General features: G+C 45.6%; 1 protein-coding gene across 3 annotated transcripts in view; it reads left to right on the top strand.

Moving 5' to 3' along the window:
* The window catches only part of BDP1 (BDP1 general transcription factor IIIB subunit), a 197,800-nt gene that overhangs the window by 159,774 nt on the left and 18,567 nt on the right, over positions 1–19,459 (top strand). For all 3 annotated transcript variants that reach the window (XM_069750670.1, XM_069750679.1, XM_069750688.1), the window contains 4 exons: positions 2,380–2,560; positions 2,926–3,070; positions 3,957–3,987; positions 6,634–6,874. In XM_069750670.1, the coding sequence (XP_069606771.1) occupies positions 2,380–2,560; positions 2,926–3,070; positions 3,957–3,987; positions 6,634–6,874 (598 nt within the window). The remainder of the gene's footprint in view (positions 1–2,379; positions 2,561–2,925; positions 3,071–3,956; positions 3,988–6,633; positions 6,875–19,459) is intronic.

The following is a 19,459-nucleotide window of genomic DNA, read 5'->3' as shown; positions in this document are numbered from 1 at the left end:
TAGCCAAATCGCCACCATGAGGGATATGGTCCAGAATCTCATTGGGGCAATAAACCAAGCCTGTGGCATCAAGGATCCCTCTACGGAACCCGCAGATCAGGCGGTTTAGTTTAGACGGGCCAAACCACCTTCTAAATATTTTGCTCCTCATCCTGAATTTGAGGAAATCATGTCCAGAGAGAGAGAGAACCCCACTAGGCGTTTTCAGAGGGGAAAACGCCTGGGTGTGTTATATCCTTTTCCTCCAGAACTTACCGCCAATTGGACGGCCTCTCCCTCGGTGGACTCCCCCGTTTCCAGCTTGTCCACCAACACAGTGCTTCCACTGTCCGGCGGAGCATCTCTGAAGGATTCTAACGATAGGGTTATGGAATCCTTTGCGAAGTCAACCTTAGAGCCGCTGAAGCCGCTTCAATGTCCAGCCTTTGCTTCCACTTGGGTCTCAAAATCCATCTCTAAATGGGCCAGGGATCTACGTCGAGGTATCCTGGACGGGGCGCCTCCCGCGCAACTAGCGGAGCTTGCCAACCAGATTTCCCACGCTGGGGAATACCTGGTCTCTGCCTCCCTGGATGTCGCGTCATGTGCGGCTCAGGCTTCCAGCAATGCCGTTGCCATCCGCCGGACCGTTTGGCTCAAGGCCTGGCAGGCGGACTTATCTTCCAAAAAGTCCCTCACTAGTCTGCCCTTCCAGGGCTCTCGTCTCTTTGGTTCCCAGCTGGACCAAATCATTAAGGACGCCACCGGGGGTACAAGTTCTCTTCTCCCCCAGGCTAAGCCTCGTCGCCCTCCTCCTAGACGGCAGTTTCGCTCCTTTCGGCCTTTTCGTCGCTTCGCTGCGTCTAACTCCTTTTCCCAGCAGCAACAGAGGCCACAGGCACGTCAGGAGAAGAAGGCGGTGTCCTTCAGGCCCACTCCATCCTGGCGTCCTCGCTAATCCTAGGGTAGATCCTCCAGGCCCAGGACTGGAAGATCCACCTCGGCATGACTCTCGGCAAGACTCCAGCCCAACTCCCAGGTTTGGCGGCCGTCTTCGCCTTTTCAGGGACGTCTGGATTTCCGCAGTAGAGGACGCATGGGTCAGGGAAGTTGTATCCTCCGGATACAAGATAGAGTTCGCTTCCCGACCCCAGGATCGTTTCTTCCAATCCCGTCCTCCAAGAGATCCCGCTCTTGTTCCGTTTTTGGTCATTCACCAGGACAAGGTGGTCTTCAGGCCTCCACCTTCCTTCCTGCCTTCCTTCCTAAGGTGGTTTCCACCTTCCACCTCAAGGAGGACATCGTTCTTCCTACCTTTTGTCCAGCTCCGACTCATCCTCTGGAGCGATCGTTAACAAGCTGGACCTCGTCAGGGCAGCGAGGATCTACCTGGATAGAACGTTCACTTTCCGGAAGACTGATTCCTTTTTCGTCATCCCTGATGGCACGCGCAGAGGCCAACCGGCTTCTAAGGCGACTATTGCTCGCTGGATCAGAATGGCTATTTTGGAGGCTTACCGGGTCTAGAACAGAGTGCCCCCTCCTGGGATCAAGGCTCACTCTACCCGGGCAGTCGGCGCCTCCTGGGCGGTGCACCACAGGGCTTCCGCCCTACAGCTTTGCAAAGCGGCAACTTGGTCTTCCATCCACACGTTCGCCAAGTTTTACAAGGTCCATACCTACACTTCGGCGGACGCCTGCCTAGGCAGAAGGATCTTGCAGGCGGCAGTGGTGAGTCCTCTGACCTGATGGAAGTCTGTTTTTCCCGCCCGTGGGACTGCTTTGGGACGTCCCATGGTTCCTGTGTCCCCCAATGAGAGGCGATAAAGAAAACAGGATTTTTGGTTGCTTACCGTAAAATCTGTTTCTTGGAGCCTCCATTGGGGGGGACAGCTCCCTCCCAATGTTTTTGTTATATGTTCTCTGACTGTTCTCACGTTTACAGTTCTCATGTTTATGGTTATGGTTTTTCAACCTTGTTCTTATCTCCTACTGCTTTCTCACTAACTGAAGAGTATAATGCCAGTCGGTGGGGTGTACACTGCAGAGGAGGAGCTAACTTTTTTATTTGCATAGTGTCAGCCTCCTAGTGGCAGCAGCATACACCCATGGTTCCTGTGTCCCCCAATGGAGGCTCCAAGAAACAGATTTTACGGTAAGCAACCAAAAATCCTGTTTTTATCACTTAGTGTCAGCCTCCTAGTGGCAGCAGCATACACCCATGGTCTGTGTCCCCCAACGAATGGCTCGGAGAATAGGTGAGTACACAAAAATCCCTGTTTTTTTTTTTTTTTTTTTTTTTTAAAAGCCCTGTCTGAGCATCTCCATTTTTTCAGTTGAATCATATTCCGATTGTTACTCTATTATCTAAAAGTTTAACTTGTTTGCTTGTCTTTACAGATTGCCTCATTGGAGAACCAAACTCTGGAGAGGAAGCCACATTTATTCTGACACTGGTGGAAATTCCCATTGAAGATGACTATGTCTATTCTTGTGATTCCAACGTGGCAGAAAGTCTCCCGGCACCTGTAATGATCAGTTCAGGCTCCACTCAAGCGCGAACAGAGAATCTTAATTCAAGGTGAGATAATGGTGATGTATAACCAGGCTAAAGCCCCCATACATAAGACAAGTGTCAGGTCATTTAGCCGGCAGCTATATTTCCCAGCTCTCCCATACACAGGAGTTCACCATTGTTCTCTGAGACAGACCCTGCCAGACTCTTCTAGCACACGGAGACTTATCTCTTCAAGAACAAAAGGATCGGCAGACCAAACTCATACATACCAGGTCCTATAATTCCCCGAGGAAATAGTCAAGAGGTCTTCAAACAGATTAGACTGTCGTCCAGGCCCACCATTAATGGCAATTTCAGCTGACATTAGTCTATTGAGTAAAAGCTCTCCTCTTGAGGCTGACACATTGTTCTTTATCTCCTTTACATAGTGTGGAGACTGTATCACATGAGCTTCTTACCGTCGGCCAGGAAGACCCAGATCCGGGGTTAGGCCAGACTTCAAGAAAGAGAAGTGCGCAGTGCATGGATGATATAGACCTTCCTGCACTACCAAAGAAACCCAGTGTTTCAGAGGTAACATTACATTGTGTTTGGGTCTAGTTCTATTTCTTGAATACCAATTTTCTTCTTTTGTGGCACAGATTACATCTTCCAAAAACATAGTTGTGAATAACTCCCATTGTGCTTGACATACATCTGTGTGTTGATTAGTTTCCTGTTGTATTCAGGGCTTCGGATTCATTCTGTTTCTACTGTGACTTACTAATAAAACAGTATGCAATTAGTTCTAACTGCCATCATGACTTCTGACGGCTGCAGAGTTTGGCCCCTCACTTCTGCAGACCATACTTATCCTCTATAGCAGTGTTCCCCAACTCCAGTCCTCAAGAGCCACCAACAGCTCATGTTTTCTGGATTCCCTTAGTATTGCCCAGGTGCATCATCAGGACAGGCAAGAATTCCATCACCTGGCAATACTAAGAAAATCCTGAAAACATGAGCTGTTGGTGGCTCTTGAAGACTGGAGTTGAGGAATACTGCTCTATTGCAAGACAAATGGATTAATTCCTAGACTAAATTCACAAAATACATTCATACTCCAGAATTAATCTAAGGCCCAGAGTAAAGACTATTGTGTCCTCATATCAGACCTTTTCACTTTCCTCATTCCTGGATCACTCTTCAGCTTAGATTCACTGTACAAAGGGTCTAAGGCTGACAGTGAGGACATCTTGATGCCGGGTGAGAAGCTGCTTTGCCCTGAGCTGAAAAGGATCCTCCAGTCCTCAAAGATTACATCAAATTAATGAAAACTGCATTTGCTTGGATTTAGGGGAAATAGCCCCCCATTGCCCTTCCAAATCTACCCATGTTGTGCATCAATATTTCTTGTTTATTATTACATTTGCTGTTTTTTTAGATAAGTTTCTTAACTTATTCTTTTTACTATTCTTTGTAGCAAAAAACTGATCCAAAAATCAAAGGAGCAGGTAACTATTTAGTATAACTAACTTATTCTTTCATGTTTGTCTTTATTTGCTTACTGTGAGCTTCCATTTCCTTTGCCATGTAGTTCGCAGGCTGTTCTATTTAACAGGGAAAATAGCGCTGCAACCTTCACTGTTTTCCTTCGTTGAATAATAGACAAGTAGAAGTAACCCAAAAAGCCTCATAAGTCAGTGGGGCCGCTGCGCACCACCGGTGTACTTTTTGTTATAGATGCAGTAAATTGTATATTATGACTTCCTGGAAGAACAGAAACCATAACAAAGATGTAAAAAGAACCTGCAGGGATAGTCTGGAGTAAATAAAAATGAAATTCTAAAATATACTCCAATAACACAAATGTAGTTTTCTTTAACAAACTTGCAATGTGAGAAGCTGCTCATAAAGTTAAAGGGGTTCTCTCTAGTGATGAGCGAGTTATACTCGTTGATTGGGTTTTCCCGAGCACGCTCGGGTGGTCTCTGAGTATTTGTGAGTGCTCGGAGATTTAGTTTTGTTTGCCGCAGCTGCATGATTTGCAGCTATGACAGCTTGATTACATGTGGGGATTCCCTAGCAACCAGGCAACCTCCACATGTACTCAGGCTGGCTAGCAGCCATAAATCATGCAGCTGAGGCAAGGAAAACTATCCGTATCGGAAAACGTTTCCTGATATGCACAGGAAAAGTTCCCAGGGTTCGGCGCAGTGTGTATGTGCTGCCCTGGTCTCTTTATTTGACAGCAGCAGCGACCCCACCTCAGCATTGCTGCAGCCAAACCTGGACGATAAAGAAACCAGACAGAAGAAGAATCATCAACACCTCCAAAATGTGGTGCTGGAGATGGATGCCATCAATACCATGGATAGTAAGAAGGACAAACAAATCAATTTAGGAAGAAATCACGCCAGACATTTCACTCGAAGCAAGGATGACCAAGCTATGACTTGCCTACTTTGGACACATCATACAAAGAGAGCAATCACTGGAGAAGGACATCATGGTCAAAAGAATAGAAGGTAGAAGAGGAAGACCAGCAACTCAATGGCTTGGTACAATCAAGATAACGTTGGGGAAGACCTTGGTGGTCCTTTCTCTGCACAAGATCGATATTCCCACAGATTGTTCATCCATTAAGTTGCTATGGCTCATGATTAAGCTAAAGGCTGTAAAAAAAAAAAAATCCCTTCCATAGATCTTTAAAAGCTAATTAAATATTAAGAACGTATTTGTAAGGAGACCATTCTGTTACTTAAAGGTACCGTCACACATAGCGACGCTGCAGCGATACCGACAACGATCCGGATCGCTGCAGCGTCGCTGTTTGGTCGCTGGAGAGCTGTCACACAGACAGCTCTCCAGCGACCAACGATCCCGAGGTCCCCGGTAACCAGGGTAAACATCGGGTAACTAAGCGCAGGGCCGCGCTTAGTAACCCGATGTTTACCCTGGTTACCATCCTAAAAAGTAAAAAAACAAACGCTACATACTTACCTTCCGCTGTCTGTCCTCGGCGCTCTGCTTCTCTGGTCTGGCTGTGAGCGCCGGGCAGCCAGAAAGCAGAGCGGTGACGTCACCACTCTGCTTTCCGGCTGACCGACGCTCACAGCCAGACCAGAGAAGCAGAGCGCCGAGGACAGACAGCAGAAGGTAAGTATGTAGTGTTTGTTTTTTTACTTTTAGGATGGTAACCAGGGTAAACATCGGGTTACTAAGCGCGGCCCTGCGCTTAGTTACCCGATGTTTACCCTGGTTACCAGCAAAGACATCGCTGAATCGGTGTCACACACGCCGATTCAGCGATGTCAACGGGGAGTCCAGCGCCGAAATAAAGTTCTGGACTTTCTTCCCCGACCAGCGATCTCCCAGCAGGGGCCTGATCGCTGCTGCCTGTCACACTGGACGATATCGCTAGCGAGGACGCTGCAACGTCACGGATCGCTAGCGATATCGTCTAGTGTGACAGTACCTTAAGTGTCTTACTGCTAACCCATCCTTTTATGAAATATGATCTCTGGAGGCAGATTATCAAAGAGATCTATGTCCAGCCATAGTCCTGAACAGCTCATTTACATAAAAAATGGAATACTCTGGAATAGACTATCAGATTGCAGATATGAGGATATCATTTTATTCAGCTTCCTGTGACAGACATGCCCATACATATAGACTGCTTAGGATGGTTGATCTTACTGACAGATTGCATAAAAGAATTGCAGTGAGAGCTATATTAGCTGACATTTCGTCTACTTCTCACTTTTTGCTACATGCCAAAAATGTCTGAATTGGTAGATCTCATTTAATGTATTTCTCTGAATGGTTTGTATGAGATCAATAAAAAACATGGCTGTTTTGTTCTTGAAACAGCACTCTCAAGTCTTTTTAGTGCTCTGCCCCTTTTACCAGGCCACAATACAAGAAGGACAACAGTTAATTTTGGGAAAGCAGCTATGGTATTCTAATCTGTTCTGAGGGTGTCCATTCATTGGGCTAGTATCAGCCACAAAAAATTATTAAAACACTAACTTCCTTATGTTTAATTCCCCAATTAGTTTTTTTTTTAGCTCATCTTTTACTGATCCGATGATTATTTGTCAGTAAATTCAATTATTTTGTCAGCTCCTGATATCGCTTTCATGTATATTTTTCAGCTGTGGAAGGGGATGGTGATGGAAAAGTTGCGCCTGAGGTTTCAGATACTGAGCCTATGCCAGACGTTTCTCCAGTCGGCGTTGCTGCTGTAATAGCAGGACCATCTAACTGGCCAGTAGCGAGGACTACGGGTATTGTTCCTGTGGAGATGCCTGGAATGTCGAATACTGATCCATTAGACAGAAATTTGCCTTTAGCATTTGCAAATCCAATAACGACTTCTAAAACCACATTGAAAAGGTGCGTGTGCCACTCGACGATCCTGTGTTATACAGGTCCTTCTCAAAAAATTAGCATATAGTGTTAAATTTCATTATTTACCATAATGTAATGATTACAATTAAACTTTCATATATTATAGAGTCATTATCCACCAACTGAAATTTGTCAGGTCTTTTATTGTTTTAATACTGATGATTTTGGCATACAACTCCTGATAACCCAAAAAACCTGTCTCAATAAATTAGCATATTTCACCCATCCAATCAAATAAAAGTGTTTTTTAATAACAAACAAAAAAACCATCAAATAATAATGTTCAGTTATGCACTCAATACTTGGTCGGGAATCCTTTGGCAGAAATGACTGCTTCAATGCGGCGTGGCATGGAGGCAATCAGCCTGTGACACTGCTGAGATGTTATGGAGGCCCAGGATGCTTCAATAGCGGCCTTAAGCTCATCCAGAGTGTTGGGTCTTGCGTCTCTCAACTTTCTCTTCACAATATCCCACAGATTCTCTATGGGGTTCAGGTCAGGAGAGTTGGCAGGCCAATTGAGCACAGTAATACCATGGTCAGTAAACCATTTACCAGTGGTTTTGGCACTGTGAGCAGGTGCCAGGTCGTGCTGAAAAATGAAATCTTCATCTCCATAAAGCATTTCAGCCGATGGAAGCATGAAGTGCTCCAAAATCTCCTGATAGCTAGCTGCATTGACCCTGCCCTTGATGAAACACAGTGGACCAACACCAGCAGCTGACATGGCACCCCACACCATCACTGACTGTGGGTACTTGACACTGGACTTCAGGCATTTTGGCATTTCCTTCTCCCCAGTCTTCCTCCAGACTCTGGCACCTTGATTTCCGAATGACATGCAAAATTTGCTTTCATCAGAAAAAAGTACTTTGGACCACTTAGCAACAGTCCAGTGCTGCTTCTCTGTAGCCCAGGTCAGGCGCCTCTGCCGCTGTTTATGGTTCAAAAGTGGCTTTACCTGGGGAATGCGGCACCTGTAGCCCATTTCCTGCACACGCCTGTGCACGGTGGCTCTGGATGTTTCCACACCAGACTCAGTCCACCGCTTCCTCAGGTTCCCCAAGGTCTGGAATCGGTCCTTCTCCACAATCTTCCTCAGGGTCCGGTCTCCTCTTCTCGTTGTACAGCGTTTTCTGCCACATTGTTTCCTTCCAACAGACTTACCATTGAGGTGCCTTGATACAGCACTCTGGGAACAGCCTATTTGTTGAGAAATTTCTTTCTGGGTCTTACCCTCTTGCTTGAGGGTGTCAATGATGGCCTTCTTGACATCTGTCAGGTCGCTAGTCTTACCCATGATGGGGGTTTTGAGTAATGAACCAGGCAGGGAGTTTATAAAAGCCTCAGGTATCGTTTGCATGTGTTTAGAGTTAATTAGTTGATTCAGAAGATTAGGGTAATAGGTCGTTTAGAGAACCTTTTCTTGATATGCTAATTTATTGAGACAGGTTTTTTGGGTTATCAGGAGTTGTATGCCAAAATCATCAGTATTAAAACAATAAAAGACCTGACAAATTTCAGTTGGTGGATAATGAATCTATAATATATGAAAGTTTAATTGTAATCATTACATTATGGTAAATAATGAAATTTAACACTATATGCTAATTTTTTGAGAAGGACCTGTACAGAGTATGTCTACAGTGATACAGGGATATCTCCAGTGTAAGCACGTACTGCCTTGTTCTTCTCCATTCATATCGTATTGGAAACCGCAGTGATCATGCTTTCTGATCTCACGGTGAGTGTGTATATATGTGTATTCGTATATATATATATATATATATATATATATATATATATATATATATATATATATATATATATATATATATATATATATATATATATATATATATATATATATATATATATATATATATAATGTACAGACCAAAATTCTGGACACACCTCATTTAACCCCTTTACCCCCAAGGGTGGTTTGCACGTTAATGACCGGGCCAATTTTTACAATTCTGACCACTGTCCCTTTATGAGGTTATAACTCTGGAACGCTTCAATGGATCCTGGTGATTCTGACATTGTTTTCTCGTGACATATTGTACTTCATGACAATGGTAAAAATTCTTTGATAGTACCTGCGTTTATTTGTGAAAAAAACGGAAATTTGGCGAAAATTATGATAATTTCGCAATTTTCCAACTTTGAATTTTTATGCAATTAAATCACAGAGATGTCACACAAAATACTTAATAAGTAACATTTCCCACATGTCTACTTTACATCAGCACAATTTTGGAACAAAAATTTTTTTTTGTTAGGGAGTTATAAGGGTTAAAAGTTGACCAGCAATTTCTCATTTCTACAACACCATTTTATTTTAGGGACCACATCTCATTTGAAGTTATTTTGAGGGGTCTATATGATAGAAAATACCCAAGTGTGACACCATTCTAAAAACTACACCCCTCAAGGTGCTCAAAACCATATTCAAGAAGTTTATTAACCCTTTTGGTGCTTCACAGGAATTTTTTGAATGTTTAAATAAAAATGAACATTTAACTTTTTTTCACAAAAAATTTGATTCAGCTCCAATTTGTTTTATTTTACCAAGGGTAACAGGAGAAAATGGACCCCAAACATTGTTGTACAATTTGTCCTGAGTATGCCAATACCCCACATGTGGGGGTAAACCACTGTTTGGGCGCATGGCAGAGCTCGGAAGCGAAGGAGTGCCATTTGACTTTTCAATGCAAAATTGACTGGAATTGAGATGGGACGCCATGTTTTGTTTGGAGAGCCCCTGATGTGGCTAAACATTGAAACCCCCCACAAGTGACACCATTTTGGAAAGTAGACCCCCTAAGGAACTTATCTAGAGGTGTGGTGAGCACTTTGACCCACCAAGTGCTTCACAGAAGTTTATAATGTAGAACCGTAAAAATAAAAAATCATATTTTTTCACAAAAATTAACTTTCCGCCCCCAATTTTTTATTTTCCCAAGGGTAAGAGAAGAAATTGGACCCCAAAAGTTGTTGTACAATTTGTCCTGAGTACGCTGATACCCCATATGTGGGGGTAAACCACTGTTTGGGCGGATGGGAGAGCTCGGAAGGGAAGGAGCGCCGTTTGACTTTTCAATGCAAAATTGACAGGAATTGAGATGGGACGCCATGTTACGTTTGAAGAGCCACTGATGTGCCTAAACATTGAAAACCCCCCACAAGTGACACCATTTTGGAAAGTAGACCCCCTAAGGAACTTATCTAGAGGTGTGGTGAGCACTTTGACCCACCAAGTGCTTCACAGAAGTTTATAATGCAGAGCCGTAAAAATAAAACAAAATTTTTTTTCCCACAAAAATTATTTTTTTAGCCCCCAGTTTTGTATTTTCCTGAGGGTAACAGGAGAAATTGGACCCCAAAATTTGTTGCCCAATTTGTCCTGAGTGCGATGATACACCATATGTGGGGGGAACCACTGTTTGGGCACATGGGAGGGCTCAGAAGGGAAGGAGTGCCATTTGAATGCAGACTTAGATGGAATGGTCTGCAGGTGTCACATTGCGTTTGCAGAGCCACTAATGTACCTAAACAGTAGAAACCCCCCACAAGTGACACCATTTTGGAAAGTAGACCCCCTTAGGAACTTATCTAGATGTGTGCTGAGCGCTTTGACCCACCAAGGGCTTCACAGAAGTTCATAATGGAGAGCCGTAAAAATAAAACAAAAATTTTTTCCCACAAAAATTATTTTTTAGCCCCCAGTTTTGTATTTTCCCGAGGGTAAGAGGAGAAATTCGACCCCAAAAGTTGTTGTCCAATTTGTCCTGAGTACGCTGATACCCCGTATGTTGGGGGAAACCACCGTTTGAGCGCATGGCAGAGCTCGGAAGGGAAGGAGCGCCATTTGGAATGCAGACTTAGATGGAATGGTCTCCAGACGTCACATTGCGTTTGCAGAACCCCTAATGTACCTAAACAGTAGAAACCCCCCACAAGTGACCCCATATTGGAAACTAGACCCCCCAGGGAACTAATCTAGATGTGTTGTGAGAACTTTGAACCCCCAAGTGTTTCACTACAGTTTATAACGCAGAGCCGTGAAAATAAAAAATCTTTTTTTTCCCACAAAAAATGTTTTAGCCCCGAGTTTTGTATTTTCCCAAGGGTAACAGGAGAAATTGGACCCCAAAAGTTGTTGTCCTTTTTGTCCTGAGTACGCTGATACCCCATATGTTGGGGTAAACCCCTGTTTGGGCACACGGGAGAGCTCGGAAGGGAAGAAGCACTGTTTTACTTTTTCAACGCAGAATTGGCTGGAATTGAGATCGGACGCCATGTCGCGTTTGGAGAGCCCCTGATGTGCCTAAACAGTGGAAACCCCCCCAATTATAACTGAAACCCTAATCCAAACACACCCCTAACCCTAATCCCAACAGTAACCCTAACCACACCTCTAACCCAGACACACCCCTAACCCTAATCCCAACCCTATTCCCAACCGTAAATGTAATCTAAACCCTAACTGTAACTTTAGCCCCAACCCAAACTGTAGCCCTAGCCCTAGCCCTAACCCTAGCCCTAACCCTAGCCCTAACTGTAACCCTAGCCCTAATGGGAAAATGGAAATAAATACATTTTTTTAATTTTTCCCTAACTAAGGGGGTGATGAAGGGGGGTTTGATTTACTTTTATAGCGGGTTTTTTAGCGGATTTTTATGATTGGCAGCCGTCACACACTGAAAAACGCTTTTTATTGCAAAAAATATTTTTTGCGTTACCACATTTTGAGAGCTATAATTTTTCTATATTTTGGTCCACAGTGTCATGTGAGGTCTTGTTTTTTGCGGGACGAGTTGACGTTTTTATTGGTAACATTTTCGGGCACGTGACATTTTTTGATCGCTTTTTATTCCGATTTTTGTGAGGCAGAATGACCAAAAACCAGCTATTCATGAATTTCTTTTGGGGGAGGCGTTTATACCGTTCGGCGTTTGGTAAAATTGATAAAGCAGTTTTATTCTTCGGGTCAGTACGATTACAGCGACACCTCATTTATATCATTTTTTTATGTTTTGGCGCTTTTATACGATAAAAACTATTTTATAGAAAAAATAATTATTTTGGCATCGCTTTATTCTCAGGACTATAACTTTTTTATTTTTTTGCTGATGATGCTGTATGGCAGCTCGTTTTTTGCGGGACAAAATGACGTTTTCAGCGGTACCATGGTTATTTATATCTGTCTTTTTGATCGCGTGTTATTCCACTTTTTGTTCGGCGGTATGATAATAAAGCGTTGTTTGTTGCCTCGTGTTTTTTTTTTTTTCTTACGGTGTTTACTGAAGGGGTTAACTAGTGGGCCAGTTTTATAGGTCGGGCCGTTACGGACGCGGCGATACTAAATATGTGTACTTTTATTGTTTTTTTTTTTTATTTAGATAAAGAAATGTATTTATGGGAATAATATTTTTTTTTTTTTTCATTATTTTTGAATATTTTTTTTAATTTTTTTTTACACATTTGAAAATTTTTTTTTTTACTTTGTCCCAGGGGGGGACATCACAGATCAGTGATCTGACAGTTTGCACAGCACTCTGTCAGATCACTGATCTGACATGCAGCGCTGCAGCCTTCACAGTGCCTGCTCTGAGCAGGCTCTGTGAAGCCACCTCCCTCCCTGCAGGACCCGGATCCGCGGCCATCTTGGATCCGGGGCTCGAGCAGGGAGGGAGGGAGGTAAGACCCTCGCAGCAACGCGATCACATCGCGTTGCTGCGGGGGGCTCAGGGAAGCCCGCGGGGGGCTCAGGGAAGCCCGCAGGGAGCCCCCTCCCTGCGCGGTGCTTCCCTGCACCGCCGGCACATCGCGATCATGTTTGATCGCGGTGTGCCAGGGGTTAATGTGTCGGGGGCGGTCCGTGACCGCTCCTGGCACATAGTGCCGGATGTCAGCTGCGATAGGCAGCTGACACCCGACCGCGATCGGCGGCGCTCACCCCGTGAGCGCCGCCGATCGCGCTGGACGTACTATCCCGTCCATGGTCATAGGGGCCCACCCCACATGGATGGGATAGTACGTCCGATGTCAGAAAGGGGTTAAAGATTTTTCTTTGTTTTCATGACTAGGGAAATTGTACATTCACACTGAAGACATCAAAATTATGAATTAACACGTGTGGAATTATATACTTAACAAAAAAGTGTGAAACAACTGAAATTATGTCTTATATTCTAGGTTCTTCAAAGTAGCCACCTTTTGCTTTGATGACTGCTTTGCACACACTTGGCATTCTTGATAATATGTGCCAAACTGTAAAGCGCTGCGGAATATGTTAGCGCTATATAAAAATAAAGATTATTATTATTATTATTATTATTCTCTTGATGAGCTTCAAGAGGTAGTCACCGGGAATGGTGTTCCAACAATCTTGAAGGAGTTCCCAGAGGTACTTAGCACTTGTTGGCCCTTTTGCCTTCACTCTGCGGTCCAGCTAACCCCAAGCCATCTTGATTGGGTTCAGGTCTGGTGACTGTGGAAGCCAGGTCATCTGGCGTAGCACCCCATCACTCACCTTCTTGGTCAAATAGCCCTTACACAGCCTGGAGGTGTGTTTGGGGTCATTGTCCTGTTGAAACATAAATGATGGTCCAGCTAAACGCAAACCGGATAAAATAGCATGTCGCTGCAAGATGCTGTGGTAGCCATGCTGGTTCAGTATGCCTTCAATTTTGAATAAATCCCCAGCAGTGTCCCCAGCAAAGCACCCCCACACCATCACACCTCCTCCTCCATGCTTCACGGTGGGAACCAGGCATGTAGAGTCCATCCGTTCACCTTTTCTGCGTCGCACAACGACACAGTGGTTGGAACGAAAGATCTCAAATTTGGACTCATCAGACCACAGCACAGATTTCCACTGGTCTAATGTCCATTCCTTGTGTTCTTTAGCCCAAACAAGTCTCTTCTGCTTTTTGCCTGTCCCTAGCAGTGGTTTCCTAGAAATTATTTTACCATGAAGGCCTGCTGCACAAAGTCTTCTCTTAACAATTGTTGTAGAGATGTGTCTGCTCCGTGTGGCATTGACCTCTGTCGCTAATCTGAGCTGCTGTTCACCTGCGATTTCTAAGGCTGGTGACTCGGATAAACTTCTCCTCAGAAGCAGAGGTGACTCTTGGTCTTCCTTTCCTGGGGCGGTCCTCATGTGAGCCAGTTTCTTTGTAGTGCTTGACTGTTTTTGCAACTGCACCTGGGGACACTTTCAAAGTTTTCCCAATTTTTCGGACTGACTGACCTTCATTTCTTAAAGTAATGACAGCCACTCGTTTTTCTTTACTTAGCTGCTTTTTTCTTGCCATAATACAAATTCTAACAGTCTGTTCAGTAGGACTATCAGCTGTGTATCCATCAGACTTCTGCTCAACACAACTGATGGTCCCAACCCCATTTATAAGGCAAGAAATCCCACTTATTAAACCTGACAGGGCACACCTGTGAAGTGAAAACCATTTCCGGTGACTACCTCTTGAAGCTCATCAAGAGAATGCCAAGAGTGTGCAAAGCAGTCATCAAAGCAAAAGGTGGTAACTTTGAAGAACCTAGAATATAAGACGTATTTTCAGTTGTTTCACACTTTTTTGTTAAGTATGTAATTCCACACGTGTTAATTCATAGTTTTGATGCCTTCAGTGTGAATTTACAATTTTTATAGTCCTGAAAATACAGAAAAATCTTTAAATGAGAAGGTGTCCAAACTTTTGGTCTGTACTGTATATAATATCTTTATTTATTACACACTGGCAAAATTTAAGAGGCCAATGCTAAATTTTCAGTTTGTCTGATTTTTCTCTTTATAGGTATATTTTTGAGTAAAATGTAAATTGTTCTTTCTCCTTCGCCTCATTGGGGGGCACAGACCGTGGGTTTATGCTGCTGCCACTAAGAGGCTGACACTAAGTGACACAAAGAAAGTTAGCTCCTCCCCTGCAGTATACACCCTCCTGCTGGCTCTCAGCTAACCAGTTCTTGCTTAGTGTCCGTACGAGGCACACGGACGGGTTTGCTATTCAGACCCAAAACTCTTTATTTTATTTTTACTTTTTACATTTTTGATTTTACTTTCTACAACGAAGGGGTGACAGATCCTTTGAAGGCTCCGATCTCCCCGAACCATCAACAGGCAAGCACGGAGAGTGTCGCCTCTCCGTATCCTCTCCTGTGACGTGCCACGCCTGAGCTGATTCTTAGGGGCGACGGGTCCCTTCAAAGGCACTGATCGCCCCACACCCTGAACGGACGAGCACATGGAGTGTCGCCTCCACGTATCCTCTTCCCCAGATAGGCATATTGCCGGACAACTGGCCCTGTCCACCCGGGGGCTGAACTCCGTGGATGTACACAGGCCCCTCTCTATGGCGTCCGAGCAGCCCCCACTGTCCCACCTCTGTTAAAGCGGATGGCACAAGGAGGCGGAAGGCTCCTCTCTACGTCCCTAATAAAGAGATGGTGGATTGAGGTTTATACCTGCACCGTTCCCGTTGCAATACCTGACCTGCAGCAGAACAATAGCTTTTCTCGGTACTGAAACCCAGTTATCCGCGGTGGCTCCATGCCGGGACGCGCACCGATGGTGAGTGGATCCAGTCAGCGATGGGCCTCTGCAGTGGGATATTCACATGCTGACAGGCAGCCTCAGCCATGGCTTCTCTGTGGCTCACCTCCCTGAGGTAGCACACCGGCCAGCTGCAAAAATTTAGCCCCCTGCTTCGGCCGATGTGTAGGCCGCATCCCGGAAGCAGCGCCCGCACTATGGTGCACTAAGGCGGCTCCGACCACCTTTTCTGGCGATTCTTCCCTGGCACGGGAGCGATCGCTTCCCTGGGCAATGCCCCTCTATTCTACCCCTGGTATTGCTCACGCCAGTTGCAGAAATGTAGGCCCCGGCTTGGGCCTATTAATGGAAGTCACTAGGTTTCGCCCACATCACCTCTGTGGCTCCGCCCCCCGAATTGCCGCCTCTCGCTCTCTGGGAGACTTTACCACCTCTTGAACTCCCGATGGCCATCTTGGTCCACCCTGCCGACTTACACACAGACAGGGGCTATGGTTTTGCATTAAAGGGGCACAACGACTTTGCAACCGGGTAAGGAAGTGCTGCTCTCTTCCCCGGCATCTTCCCCCTGGGCTTAAAGGCACATGACCAGTATCTCCTGCCTGGTCTTAAAGGCACATGACCAGTATTTCCTAGTCTTAAAGGCACATGACCAGCATTCCCTGGTCTTATGGGCACAGAACCAGTATCCCCTGGTCTTAAAGGCTCATGACCAATATTCCCTTGTCTTAAAGGCACATGACCAGTCCGAAGCCGGTCACCCTAAATGAGCTCAGGAGCCCGCCTCCCCCAATCCCAGCTTATCTCAGAGTACCTAGTTCCCTGAGTGGACTTCGTCACTGCTGCAACCCATGGGTTCTCTGACCAAGAGATTGAATCCCTCCGTGAACTCTCTGGCTCGGAGTGCTCGCAGGACCAATATAGATGGTGCCTTTCCTTCATGGGAGCCATCCGCTAGCAGGAGCCGCAAGTTTTCTAGAAACGTACTGGCGTCTAGAAATGTACACGCGGCTAGAAAACGGAAGTTTAATTTCCTCTTCTCTCACCAATGATTTGCTGAGAACAAGTCTCTGAATATGGATCAGTTATTGCCTTGGTTCTGGACTCACCAGAACTTCAGAAAAGGATGAATTTGCCTATTTATATCATAAACCAATCTCTGTAGATTGACGAGAAATTCGGTTCTAGATCACGCATACACGTGGGGTGTCCGCTCCACGTATACCCACCTAAGACGTGAGATGCCATGCCTGGTTTGATTCTTAGGGGCGACGGGTCCTTTTAAAGGGAACCAATCTCCCTACACCATCAGTAGATGAGCACATGGAGTGTCGCTTTCATGTATACTCTTCTACAGCCAGGCCTAACGCCGGACAACCAGCCCTGTCCATCCAGGGACCTTAACTCTGTGGATGTACAGAGGCTCCCTTTTTGGCATCCAAACACCCCCCTCTGCATCTCCACTATTTAGCAGATGATGCAAGAAGGCGGACGATCCCTCTCCACTAACCTGTTAAGAGGATGGTGGATCGAGGGTTCATCATTTTAACTTTGCACCGTCAAGAGAGCGGCGATAGCAAAAGACTGCTTTTACTGACCTTCTGCATGCAGCCGTGCATTCTGCCACTTGGCATATTAACCGGGTAGAATCTTCTGTTGTATACCTACCAGTATCCCTGCCCAATGGGTCATCAATTAAAAATATAACGGACTGTCAGATAGCAAATCTGGGTCACTCCATCTTGCGGCCACCGGTTCAGCGCTCTACTCTTCCTTTGCCGCCGCATGTGTTGCTAGAGCAATGGTCTCCTGGTCAGAGACCTTACCTACTTTGATCTCCAACAGTAACCTTTTCCCGAAGACGGCACAACTGGTCAATCAAATTTCTTGAGTGAGGAGACTAGCTGCTTCACGCCTCTCGGATGCCTCTACTTGCGAGGCGCTGTCAGCAGCAAATGCCATTACACTCAGAAAGACATTATAGCTCAGAGAATAGAAGCATACTCTGCATTCAAAAGGCCTCTGACATCACTCCCTTACCAGAGTGATCAGTTATTTGGTGAGAAGTTGGGAGTGTTCCCCACGCAGGAACAAAGGATCGCATGTTTCCTATAGACCCAACCAGCAGTGGATCAGATGTCCAGGACGGTCTAGATCTAAGGGATCTTTGTTCCAAAAAGGGGACCGAAAAGTAAGACCGACCCTGAACCTCAAACTTCTACCAAGCTTGACAAGGTCCCCCTTCTTCGGAAGGAGTTCCTCCGCTCAGCCATCACTTCAACGGAAAAAGGTGGAGTTTCTGGCATCCAACATTCGGGATGCTTACCTTCACATTCCTGTTTTCCCCTTTTCAAAAATTCTTTCACTTTCAATTTCGCGAACAGCATTTTCAAATCACGACCTTGTCCTTCGGCCTTGCTACTGCACCCAGTGTTCGCAAGGGTTATTGCTGCTGTCATGTTCCTCTTGCACCCTAGAGGCGTTGTCATCCTACCCTATCTGGTCGACTTAGGGTACCGTCACACAGTGGTATTTTGATCGCTACGACGGCACGATTTGTGACGTTCCAGCGATATATCCGTGACGTTCCAGCGATCTCGCTGTGTCTGACACGCTCCTGCGATCAGGGACCCCGCTGAGAATCGTACGTTGTAGCAGATCGTTTGAAACTTTCTTTCGTCGTCTAGTGTCCCGCTGTGGCGGCATGATCGCATGGTGTAACAAAGGTGTGCACGATATTGTATACGATGTGCGCATAGTAACCAACAGATTCTACAGCGCACATACGTCATAAAATTATCGCTCCAGCGTCGTACATTGCAAAGTGTGACAGCAGTCTACGACGCTGGAGCGATATTGTTACGATGCTGGAGCGTCACGGATCGTGCCGTCGTAGTGATCAAAATGCCACTGTGTGACGGTACCCTTACTAGCTGCTCTTCCAGCCCTGCGCTGAGTCATCGATATCTCTTGCGATACCCTCTCTCTCCTGGGCTGGCAGCTAAACTTAGACAAGTTTTTTTTCTCATTTCCAACACAGCAGATATCCTTTTTGTGGATGATCCTGAAATCTTCCAGAAGGTTGGTGATTCTCCCTTGAGACAAAGCCGTGGCCCTTCAACAGGGAGCTCGCGCACTTGATCACGCATCCCCTGATTCCATTCTATTTGCTAGGAGGGTTCTGAGGAAAATTGGTGACAATGGAACCGGTTTCCTTCGCTCCTCTCATTTTCTGCAGGTCAAACAGGCTTTCAGAGGGTAGTCTCTGAGCTCCTTCCTCATCCAGGGGAGATCTTTTCTCCCAGTTCAATGGTTATTAGTGACTACCGATGCCAGTCCTCTTCTCCTGATCATTGTTCTGGGAATCCGAACGGTACGGCTAGTTCTACAGCAGGTCCACTGCCCTCTGGCGGGTCACCCCATCCGATTCAATCGGACAATCCCACGTCTGTGCCATACGTCCATCTAGCACGAGCAGGGTCGTTTTATTTCGCTTTAATTATTGTATTGTTAACGTTGTTACTGTTTGTGTTTGAAACTGTTAAACTGTAAAGCGCTGCGGAATATGTTGGCGCTATATAAATAAAGATTATTATTATTATTACCCACGGTCAGGCGACATGGCCGAGGTACCTCACATTCTCTGTTGGGCCACGATCTATCATTCGGTGATCTCGGCACTACACATGTCTCAGGAGTAGAACTCTGGGCGGCAGACGCTGTCAGGGTCCCACCACATGTGAGTGGGAACTTCACCCGGAAGACTTCCATCTGATCTGTCTTTTATGGAACACTCCAGATGTAGGTCGGATGGCGTCCAGACTGAACGCCAATGTACTCTAGTTCATGGTTCAGCCTCCAGATCCAAAAGCCATCTTAGTGCAAGCTCTGGTTCTTCCATGGTACCAGTTTCCATAACCCCTCTTCCACTACTTCCGAGATCTTTTTGGAAGCAGGAAGGGCCCCAGTGATCCTGTGATATCCGCACTGAC

This window comes from Ranitomeya imitator, chromosome 1, assembly GCF_032444005.1.
Source record: "Ranitomeya imitator isolate aRanImi1 chromosome 1, aRanImi1.pri, whole genome shotgun sequence".
Lineage (NCBI taxonomy): Eukaryota > Metazoa > Chordata > Amphibia > Anura > Dendrobatidae > Ranitomeya > Ranitomeya imitator.
The sequence above is the reverse complement of the archived record's forward strand: the minus strand, read 5'-3'. Positions and strand labels throughout refer to the sequence as shown.